Source organism: Azolla caroliniana, unplaced genomic scaffold, assembly GCF_043228905.1.
Source record: "Azolla caroliniana isolate FFs.n. ecotype wild unplaced genomic scaffold, voAzoCaro1.0.p SCAF_6, whole genome shotgun sequence".
NCBI lineage: Eukaryota > Viridiplantae > Streptophyta > Polypodiopsida > Salviniales > Salviniaceae > Azolla > Azolla caroliniana.
Genome location: NW_028230441.1, coordinates 4,080,508 through 4,092,340, shown reverse-complemented (window position 1 = coordinate 4,092,340; position 11,833 = coordinate 4,080,508). Strand labels below are relative to the sequence as shown.

Sequence of the window (11,833 nt, the reverse complement as noted above, 5' to 3'; positions counted from 1 at the left end):
TATGTAGACTGTGGACATGGAACTTTGAAATTTTGTCAATTGCATGATGTTTCAGAAGCCTATGAAAGATTTGATACCTTCCTCTTCTTTTGTTCACAATGAATGGCAGGAGGCGCACGAGATCCAGCCAGCCCTCATCAGGTATCCTCTCAACTCTGCTATATATTGACCCGAAACAAGTAGCAATGAACCATTTGTATGGGAGAGTAGAGATTTACAACTAAAGATAACAAAGAAGAATGCCTTACGTATCCAAAATGATGTGACCAGAATATTTAGGATTGGAACTGTAATAATTCAACCGTACTCAAAGAGAGGCTAAAGTAGCCATTTTATGCAAAGAGATCTGGTGTGTGAATGATCAAGAGATTGTGGGTTTAATTTTTCACCTGAGCAGTTGAGGGACCATTGAATAAATGTCGAATAAAACCAGCTAATAATCTAGGGATACAATAAGATGATTTTTTTTAGTGAAACAACAAAAGAAAGAAATATATATTATCTCTCAAGAGGACCAAATGAGAGAATCTGCCTTAAAATGTTGTCTCATCTTTGAGAACAAACCAAAATAGAGGACAGGTTGGAACTGGAGGTACAGTCCTCCAACTCTAGTGCATATTATAGATAAGGAGGGTGAAGAAACCTATACTCATTGAGACGGACTTCTTGTGTTCTGTGAATTAACTCTTATATTTGTTTCGTTTTATACTTGTGTACTTTTATTGCTTTTCACTCATATTCATCGGTTAACTGCATTGAATATGTAAGCCTGATTATTCTGGTTTTATGTAATATACATAATATATGATGCTTTGGTTGTATTTGTTTTCTAACAGTCTTAAAGTTTTTTGTAATGATGTAGACTTTGAGAATCTTTTAGAGAATTTACATGCTGCAGCTCCTGAAAACCATGAAAACAATTCATCTGCAGGACTCTGTAAGTGATTTTTGCTTCAAATTATTTGTACACCATGCAATGGGTGTCTTTTTTTTGGTCACTTTCGTGCTAACAAAATTTTCACCAGTGGAAATCATATCAAATGCTGCATATTTGAAGCTCTCATATGGATATTTCCTTAAATATTTAAGAAATCAGAGTGCTAGAGGTGGATTTTTGGCTGACAGAATCCATAATAAAGAAAATACAATCTTGGCCATTGTCCATATTACCTGCTATAATTAAAATTGAATTTATGGAGATTTTATATGAATGTGCACTGAAGCTGGTTATATGCCAGAATAGGTATAAAAGTGGGGGCATATCAAGCTGTTATAACTCATTGTTCAAAAACTTGCCTGTATAACTGTGTTTATGATCTCTAGCTTTTATTCTTGATTTCTATTCTGTACTATGATCATGGATAAGTTTTTACTGTATCATGCATAGTCATGTAGGATCTACCTTTTTTGATGTCCGGAGAAAGAAAAAAAGCTGTGTTAACGTCTTTTAAGATGTCAAAAATGGCCAATGAGATCAAATGAGAGATTGCATCTTAAAATTTTGCCTCCTTTTGGAGAAAAACAAACCAAAATAAGTATAACTAGATTAATAAACTTCTCAAGGTATAACTAGATCTCCAAAATGGGCTGAGAGAAATTTTACAGATTAATAGTTTGATGTCATTTGCAGCAACTTTAGCTGAAGCATCCAAAAATGATGTTGGCAAGCTTTTGGATCGAGCTGGCATCAGAGGTGCAACAGCCAAGGAACAGGCTAATAAACTTCCAAAAAACAGTAGTGTATGCTTTGTGAACAAACAAAGAGTTTCTATTGTAAAATAAACTCAGCCTCATTTAATTTCTAATTGATAATCAATATCCATGGTTTACTCATGTCATGCTGCAGAAAAGAATTAGGGAAAACAGTCTCCTTGAAGGGCAGGCAAGCTTATTTTACCAGCGAAAAGGGAGGCAGAATGATCCACACTTAGAAAACTCTTTGATATGTGGAACTGGGGCTTCCACTTTAAAAGATGTGATGTATGGAACATCTCATAGAGGTGCTCCAGTTGGCAATGGAGCAGTTGAAATTGTTCAGGATGCTGCTGAAATGTGCCTAGAGGATTCAGAGGCACGTATACAAACTACTACATCTGAAGATGCATCTGATAATGGGGCACCCATGGAAGAGGGATGTGAATGGGAGTTTGGTTCGTCTAGCATTGTATATGATCAACATGATTATAAACCTTGGACTGGGGATATCAGCATTGAAGTTGACATGGGTACTTCTGAAACGTTACAGAAGAAATCGAGGAAATGTACTTCAAGGAGAGCAACTGCAAAAGACAAGGTTTGACTTTCATAAATTGAATAGAAGAGAATAAGGACACTTAATGATGTTGTATGGGAGTTGTAATATATGATATTCTCTATTCATAACAGGAATTTGCGGATCTGGTTCATAAGGCACACTTGCTTTGTTTGATTGCAAGAGGTAGACTTGTTGATGCAGCATGTGATGATCCGCTTTTACAGGTCAAAGAAGATGTTTTTTCAATGTAATGATTGTATTTTAAGATGACATACGGAATATGATGGCAAAGAAACAGAGAGTTGTGTAGAGGAGAAGAAATATTAATGCATGTGGTAGCATATGCTTCATAGTGGAAAGTGACCGAAAGGAAATGTTTTTCTTAGGTTCCAATGTTTCAAAACATATTAGCAACCATAGGTCGGAGGTCACTACAGGTTGGGTTAAATTGAAATTCTAAATAGAGATTGTTTTACTACTTGTAGTATAAATGCTTCATAAATTACTTACAGCCATAGAAAAATCACATGTAAATGGCTTAGTAATGCAAGAAGTTCCTGTTTCTTACTTCTAGTAGCATCAAAGCATAACTCTACCCATGATTGCTACATAAATTGCTTATAGCCTTTGAGAAAACATGCACAAATTGCTCAAATAATACATCCATATATATGTTGAGGATTGTGCAAAGTTCAAGGATAAAATGTCAGGACCCAAGAATGAATGCTACCACCATCCATGAAATTAGGGATCTGCCTTCTAAAAAAAACAAAGGTGCTATGAGGACAGTCGATATATTATTTGTCACAAACATGGTAATGACATGCTATAGCTGGCACCATGTTCCACACCACATGATTGGAGGGCTGGCATTGCTTACCTCATTCCTCTGATGAGTTCTGTAAATGGTAGAGCTTGTGTTTCTTAGATATATTTGCTTCTGCCAGGGAATCTCTTCTTCATCCCACTCAAAGATATGTCCTAAGGTTAATGCCTTACTCAATGCAAGCTAGAAATGTGATAAGTTAAAAGAGCATTAATTTTCTCAATTTGGGAGATTCTATATTGAATCATTTATTTCTTAAAGTATATTTTAATATTTCCATCTTCATAGTTGCCCATTATATACTGACATCCATCTTATGAATAGGCTTCAATTCTATCAGTAATCCCAAGTCAATTTTGCGAGATAGAAAATGTTGCTGCATCTGATCTTGAACCCGTCGTGAAATGGGTATGTCAGAATTCACTTAATACAAAATTTTAATTGCTGTTTTGTGTTAGAGCTTTATTATTGCATGGATATCAGTTATAACCTTGATTGAGTTTCAGTTGGAGTAGTGACGTTTTTGTAATTTATTTCATGACTTATGCCTTGTTGGGGATCATATATACTCAATTAAATCGGTGCAATCTATGGTGAACAATGCGCAAATTGTGTAAATATGGTTTCTGAAAATTATATGGCTGTATGCCTAATAGCCCTGGAAAAATGAAATAATGTACAGTGTACATTGTAATTTCCTGTGTTTTGGTTGAAAGGTTGTTCCATGGAACTGCAATAAGAACTAGAAACATCTGCACCTTTTTTGTCTGGAATTGGAATTCTGCTATTATATTTATCATTTCCATCCTTTGTCTTTGTTGTCTCTACTTGTATACATGTTCAGAAAACATAGAATTATGACACTGTCTTGCATTCTAATCAGTAATTTCAAATTAGAAAAACCAATTATGCAAATAGGGACAACATTATTGCATCGTTGGTTTTACAGAATTTGATTATTATTCATAAAAGAATGTGGGTTAATCTGGAATATGCGGTGGTATTGGCAGCATGTAAAATCCTCAAATATTCTTGAATAGGATGGATATTCTGGACATTTCTATATGATATGATTTAATAATCTACAGGTCATAGGCATTTGTCTTGGATTATTGTTTGGTATTATGGATCGCATGACTGGTGTGCAGACTAGGTTTAATGGGTTGTCTGTTTTTAACACTATAACATTTTATGTATTTATTGTATTAGATGCTAAGGCAATCATGCTCATAAAGAAATTAAAGCAAATGCTCCATTGATAGAAATAGTGACATACAGAAAGCAGCAGCTGCTGTTAGATAAGATGGAAGTGATCAATGCTATATTAGAAGAATCTAAAAGGAAAGCTCACACATTGCATGTACAACTCGTTTGGGCTGAAAAAGGAAGCTCACATGAAGCTGCCAGAAAACTTGGAATAAAGATCAGTGCATTAGATATTCCATTTGCTCCAACATGGAGGGTTTGAAGAGAAGAGTCTAGGCCTAAAGCCTTGATCATCCATTTCACAGATGTGTGAAAGAAAAAAGCTTTCCTATCCAAGCGATGGGCACTCAAAGGTGGTGAAATATATTTAGATAACAATCTCAGTCCAACTCAAGTAGCAAATTGCAAAGGAAACATACTATTGAGTGCTCGACGCAAAAAAGGAAGGGGAAAATGGATTGTATATAGAGATGGCAAGCTCATTATTACAAAGAAGAGAGCTGCATGATGGTGTAAGGCATATGAAAGTTTAAGTATGACGCATGAGTTTATGGAATTGCAATGGCTCTCTAATGACACTTTAATCTCAAGTGTGGCATGAATATGCAAAGGTACTACATAATATTTGTGGGCAACCTTGCTTCCCCACTGACATGGCTCATGCCCACATGAATCTACCATTTCGACTCCTCAAAATGTAAAAAACACCATTGATCGGTTACAATTCAGAAAGGCCGAAGCTCATGATGGGTTGGTAGGTGAGTACTTTATCTATGCTCGTGACACCATTGCTAGTATACATCTTTATTAGAGCCGTGTGAAGGTTTCTCTACTATCTGGATAGAACATATCGTTGTGCTAATCCATACGAGTGGAGACCCCAGGATACCGAGCAATTTTAGGACTATCATGATTGGCCATACTTGGCTAAACTATATGGATTGATCCTAGAGTCGGAATTGAGTGTATGGATGGACATGCATACACTCAACTAGACATGCATGCTTTCAAAAGGGATTCAAAACTTTGGATCACATATTGACCCTCCAAGCCCGTATTGAGGAGGGCAGAGTCCATAGAAAAGCTTTCAAGACTTTACTATTTGGATTTAACTGTTTGATCTGGTCACGTAGGGGCTAGAAGCCCTTGGCGTCCCCATAGATATGCAAGAGGGAATGCATGCATTGTATGAATCCATGTCAGGAAAATTGCTCGAGTCATGCAGGGCCTAGAAGCCCTTGGTGTCCCCGTAGATATGCAAGGGGGAATCTATGCATTGTTTGAATCTGTGCTAGGAAAAATGCAACCTCACAAAGAGTTGTGAAAGATTGTGGCTAGCACAGTTGGAGTAAAACAAGGATGCCCACTATCACCCACTCGCGTCGGTCTCTATACCGATGAGAGGATCACCTTACATAGTGGGATTTGGCAGCTCAGAAGCATGCTTAGCAAGTATAGCCATACAGATAATGCTACATATATGCTGATGACATTGTGCTGATCTCCATCTTTCTGGGGGGATGCTGAAGAAATTTAAATGCTTTAAAATCATTTCGTACGGGCAAAGCTTTGTCTGTAGACCTGGATAAAACTCAAGCGATGGTGTTTACCACCACTCAAACATGGGTAACGAGATCAGACCAAAATTCTTCTTGAGAGAGGAAAACACGGCATAAAATCAATCTTACATATAACTAGGACTAACATTCACAGGACCTTGGTTCTACTTACACGAAGTTGCCTATGCTTAAGTAGAAACCTGGGGATCGAGTCTTCTCAAGGTACATAGTTTGAGAGATTTGGAGAGTGCTTTAGTCTCAATGATTTCCTGCATGATTAGGAGCAAAGTATCGGTGTTCCACAAGATGATTTGGTGAGCTGCAATAATCAGTGAATCATTATTCCAATCAGTGACTAGTATCCAATGGCTATGGAGCTTCCTAAATGAGGGTACTCAAGGTTGGCGCTTATGTCATCCAAACAACTTGTTGAACATGGGGATTATCATTGTTAGTATGTTGAAATGCAACATTGGTTCAAAGTCATGTGGCATAAGCATAAATGCACTACCTAGTTCCAATATAACCTAGATTATTCCCATTTGAACATGACCAAAATGGAAAGTAATAGATTGATCTGAACTGATAACAAATTGGATAATGGAAAAACATCGATTGACTTCACAACATCTCTTGCTGGGAAGATGGCCAACTACAAGGCACGTCAGAAAATGGATTCAGCATCAAGCCCTCTTATATGGATAATGGATATACATCTATTGTATGCACTGTGAAGTGTCATAGGGTACTTGTGGACCTCTTCACTTCAGTTAGAGATTAAGGTAGGAAGATATGAACACACACCTTTGGAGGAAGAATTCGCAAATTGTGTCATCATGGAGTGGGATATGAAAATCACTTTATTTGCCACTATACGGCTTTGTATGAATAGGAGGAAGTTACCATTACTTGTTTAATCAAGGGTTTCACAGCTTTCCTTAGCCCCATCAGTCCTAATGCCAAGTCAATCAAGGGCTACACAAGCTGGCTCCTAGCCAAGGCATTGCAAAGGGGTTACAATAGATCAGGTCATAGCAATTTGTTCATGTAGGCCCCGGCCTTGTGGACCATGGTCTCACTAGGGCATTGCAAAGGGGTTGCATTAGATCGGGCAATAGCAATGCTTGGACCATGATCTTGCACCCTTGTCATCGATAAGTAAATGCCATTCTCTCCTGTTCCCTCCATTCTTCATCAAGCTATACTAGAGGTATTTCAAAGACAAAAAATACATGTATAGATAACGGGATATTTTGGCCATGTTTATTTTCTTACTTTTTATTTCAGCTACATATATTTTGGTTTGTTGTTCAAAGGCGAGACAACATTTTGAGATGTAATCTCTTCTTTGGTCCTATAGGTCATGTTGGCCCCTCAAAGGATGTTAATATATTGTTCTTGCTTCTTGCTTTCTTTCATAACACAGAAAGGTCTAGTATATCGGCTCTTATAGCTGGTTGTGTTGTTGAATATTTTCACATGCTATTCACATTGTAAATAAATCTTTCCTTGCATGATATTCTGACAATTAAATTTTTTTATTCATATTTGAGTAAAGTATAGATGAGGGAAAGGAAATAATTTAGGGAAGTGGAGAGCTTTGGATCGCATTGAAAGACCTTGCCACAAGGACACATATACTTACAGAACATGAATAGGTTACGTACTATATCAAATATATCTAGTGAATAATTTATTTTTTCTTCGCAGTTCCACAAAACATTTCAGATTTCTATGGAGAAGGCATCATCCTCGTCTTTTTCATCCACCAGTAAAGAGGATTTGACTTCCTTACTCTTGAATACTTTACATATGCAGGCAGGATCAAGTGAAGCTGTAAGAGTTCCTAAAATAAATATCAATTATGGAGTTCACATTATTATGGTTCTAGTGATTAAATTCTAAGAGCTACACAGATGATATATTCCTACTGTGATGTCTGTGAAACTGACACCTGGCTTCGTATATCACAATACTTTTGTATGTAGGTAGCTGCATTATTTGTTTCCCTTCTTCGAGCTCTAGGTTTTACGGCACGGTAAATGAGATATTGATATGAATCAAGACCTTTGTAAATCTGAATAGAATTCACTTAATAGTATCTAGATACATGGTTATTATATTTGGGGCCTTACTGAGAGCTACACATGTAGGTATGTTACCGTGCTAGATGTTCTCCCACTCAAACCAAATGCTTTATCTCTTGAAGCTTCTGCAGACTGGGAGATGCCACAGAGTGATATGAAAAGTATCGTAGACGAGGTTTTGGAATACCAATACAATATTAAGAATTCTGCATTGAGCTTGGGACAGCTACTTGCTTCTTGTGCTCCTCAGTCTTTATCTAATATAGCTTCAAATGAGGTAGATCCAAAGAACATATTGCCAATTGGTAAAAATAAGAGAAAAGAGATCACGAAATACAGTGGAAAATCAGGAAAGCTAAAAGAAAGTATCGAAGAAGTTCCAAATTCCTTAGACTGCACTATTGCACAGAAATCAAAGAAACTCAAATCTAACAGTAGTCCTGGCAGCAATAAAGATTCACAAAGTATCCAGAATAAGGAGGGAAAAAGAAATAACAATCAAGAACTAGAGGATTCTGAAATTCAGGAATCCAGGGAAAAGGTGAAGAAAAAAGGCGATTTAGAGTTTGAGCTACAATTAGCCATGGCAATGGCTGCAACTGGAGGTGCAGATTGTAAGCCTTCTATGTTGCCAGATAGTGAGAAGGATCTTGTCTCTTCGAATCTCAAGAGAAACATACCTCAAAATGAAAATAGGGTTAACGTCGGAAATACAAAAGCTCAGAGTAAATGTAGCTCTATGATGGCTGGAGGTACTTCAAATACTACAACAGGTGGGGGTGCAATATGGTCACGGAAAATGGGACCTTTGCTTCACTGGGCTGAAGTATATTGTGGAGGAAATGGGGGGGGCAGATGGGTGCATGTGGATGGTGGAAGAGGTCTTCTGGATGCTGAAGGGATGGTAGAGAGTGCGGCAGCTTCTTGTAAGATTCCTCTTTGCTATGTTCTTGCATTTTCCGGAACTGGAGCAAAAGATGTCACACGTCGGTAATAATGAACATTGCGTCATTATATCTAGGGAAAACAGCAAAATACCCGTAAATTCTCCAAATTTACCAGTATAATAAATTCCTGTACAAAATCTACAACTTAGAGTGGGTATTCTGGAAATTTTGTAAACTTATGGGTATTTTACGGTTTTGCGCTTATATCTGTTCTTATTGTCCAGATTTTGTTTTTATATGGACCATTTTTCTGGCCTTTGCTTTTCAGCTATGTCACGCTGTGGTCAGCTTTAACTTCCTTACGAGTGAACTGTGACTGGTGGAATGCTACCCTTGCTCCACTTAAAGAGCTAGAAGCTGCTGCTACTGCAACTTCAAATTTTGATATTAAGAGTTCGTTGGTTTCTATGACAGTTACCAAGCAAGAAAAAGGTGTAGTATGTGATGATAAATCTTTTAATGGCTTATCTTCTTCGTCACAAACCTTTCAAGCAAATGACCGTGCTTCTTTAGAGGACATGGAGCTAGATATAAAAGAATATACGGAACCACTTCCAAAGAATCAGCAGGTGGGGGCATATATGCAAATATGAGTCTAGGTCAGGTTTAGATTTCAATGAATTACTGAGAATCTACATGTTTTGGCAGGCATATAGGAATCATCATCTCTATGTTTTGGAGAGATGGCTTACCAAGTATCAGGCACTTCATCCAAGGGGTCCAATTTTGGGATACTGTGCAGGTCATCCTGTCTTTCCTCGCAGTTGTGTGCATACTTTACACACAGCAGAACGGTGGCTAAGAGAGGGATGCAAAGTAAAATCTGAGGAAACTCCAGTGAAGGTAGAGAACCACTCTATTACGTATGTGTTGTCTATTTGTGTGAGGTCTTTGTTAACAATTGGCTTATATTCACAAATTATATGTAGATTGTAAAGAGTTCTCGTCTCCTGAACAAGGAATGTCCAGATCCTCATGAAGACAATATGGTCGATGGAAGCTCTAATGAAGCTACAACTACTTCCTTATTTGGGAAGTGGCAAACTGAACCGTGGCATCCTCCGGCTGCCATTGGAGGGATTGTACCTAAGGTAAAATTTGGTCGACTTTTCTTTTGAAACAAATCATCCAAATACTTTCTGGGTCGTTGAGGTACTAGGTAACCTCGAGATCTTGTAGGAAATGATTCCATTTTCCTACAAGCTTGAAGGAAGTGCACCTCGCACCTAGATACTTTCACTAAAATGTAACTTATTGTCATCATTCATGGTGGAGACCCACAGTTTTCTAAAGTGATGGATTTTTTACCTCTAGAATGAGAGGGGAAATGTGGAGCTGTGGTCAGAAAAATGTTTACCATCTGGTACAGTACACATTAACCTTCCCCGAATACTTCCGTTAGCTAAGAAGTTTGAGATAGATTTTGCTCCTGCTATGGTTGGCTATGAGATAAGGAACCGGAAAACAGTGCCAGTCTTTGAGGGCATTGTTGTGTGTAAAGAGTATGAAAGTCTTCTTTTGGAGGTATATATAATCTTCATTTCTGTACAGAAATTGGAATTTTTTCTAAAATGGAATGAATGACCCATTATGTTTATTGCAGGCATATATGGAAGCAGAACACTGGAGAAATGTAGAAATAGAGAGAAGACGAGAAGAACAAGCTGTTGCAAGATGGTGCCAATTGTTGCGTTCAGTTGCGACGAGGCAACGTTTGCAAGATACATATCAAGTTTCTCTCTCTGGTTCAATGCCTTACAATGATGATGGTATTAATGTGCACAATATATCAACAACCTCCGTGTTCATGGAAAGCTTAAGGGATGAAACTAATCATGATGTCAAGACATCAGATCGCATTGAGAATACTTCGCATGAACATAGTTATCCAGAGAAGAATCAAAGGTATGATGAACTGACAGGTATCTGGACTAAAACATGTCCATGTGGGTTTGTATTGACAGTAGAGGAAATGTAGAAACTCAGTATGTATATAAAAGATCTAGGCTTTAGATTTTGGAACTGGTCTATATGCTTTTGGCATTGATATCCACTGTATACTATTGTTTATCAATGCTTCAATTGGATACCTATTTTTTGTAAAGTTAAAAGGAAGATATAATGTGGTTGAAGCTTACACACTTCATGATGATCAATTCTTTCCGAGTCTTTGTTTATTCGTTTAGCAGTGTGAAGCTCTAGGAAAAACTGAACCGACTGCATCTATATAGTTATTACTTTCTCCAGTAACTTCTCATTCTAAATCATCGAATACATCTGGAATTTCCAGGATTTGTGCTCAATTTTATTCTCACCATGATTTTTAGATATTTTCAAGCTATTGACATTTAATTCTCACCTTACTAAACAATAAGGTTGTCTGAAATTGGTATGAATGACATTAACATTGGTTTTTTTGTTTGCTTTGGGATGTTCTTTACAAAATGCACCGACTCAATCTTAAATGAGAGAAGTACTAATATGGTGTTTTGCAAAGCTAGATATGCCATATCACGTCAACAAAGACCGTAAACAAAGTAAACTATATTTGCCATAACCAGTTTAACGCTTTCATTGAAAAGGCACTTATTGAAGATGTCATGAGATGTATAGCTATCTCCAAAATGTAGGAAGTCATTGTTAATTCATCCTACATTTAGGAACAAGAAGTGGTAGATGCTTTGTGCAATGGAGTAAGGTAAATCTTAATGTGCACCACTCTGCCATGGATTGTGCCAATCCCAATCTCATACAATTGATTGATGTCTGCTTGGTTGATCTCAAACAAAACTTTCGGCTATTTGGAGCCTCCGGTCAGATGTTGCTCAAACATAAATTCAATTGTTGGTCATATTTTTATCATCCTATGGGCAAATGGTGGACAAAATGTGACTATGTTTGATATGGTAATTGCACAATTCATGGACATCACCCACTCGATAACCCACAATTCT

At 37.4% G+C, this 11,833-nt stretch overlaps 1 protein-coding gene across 1 annotated transcript; it reads left to right on the top strand.

Moving 5' to 3' along the window:
• Positions 1 to 11,031, top strand: RAD4 (DNA repair protein Rad4 family). Its single transcript, XM_087320930.1, has 14 exons — positions 1 to 141; positions 863 to 937; positions 1,631 to 1,740; positions 1,847 to 2,293; positions 2,386 to 2,478; positions 3,405 to 3,488; positions 7,556 to 7,681; positions 7,834 to 7,883; positions 7,999 to 8,922; positions 9,148 to 9,448; positions 9,528 to 9,722; positions 9,809 to 9,970; positions 10,194 to 10,403; positions 10,483 to 11,031. The coding sequence occupies exons 1-14, from the start codon at positions 99 to 101 to the stop codon at positions 10,855 to 10,857; spliced, it is 3,195 nt and encodes a 1,064-aa protein (XP_087177056.1). The 5' UTR covers positions 1 to 98; the 3' UTR covers positions 10,858 to 11,031.
• Positions 11,032 to 11,833: the final 802 nt, after the last annotated feature.

Excerpts from the sequence above, each read along its gene's own strand:
- RAD4 (XM_087320930.1), top strand. The coding sequence starts at position 99 with ATGAATGGCAGGAGGCGCACGAGATCCAGCCAGCCCTCATCAG. Across the intron at positions 1,741-1,846 it reads AACTTCCAAAAAACAGTAGT|AAAAGAATTAGGGAAAACAG; the intron begins GTATGCTTTGTG and ends GTCATGCTGCAG. Across the intron at positions 7,682-7,833 it reads AGGCAGGATCAAGTGAAGCT|GTAGCTGCATTATTTGTTTC; the intron begins GTAAGAGTTCCT and ends TTTTGTATGTAG.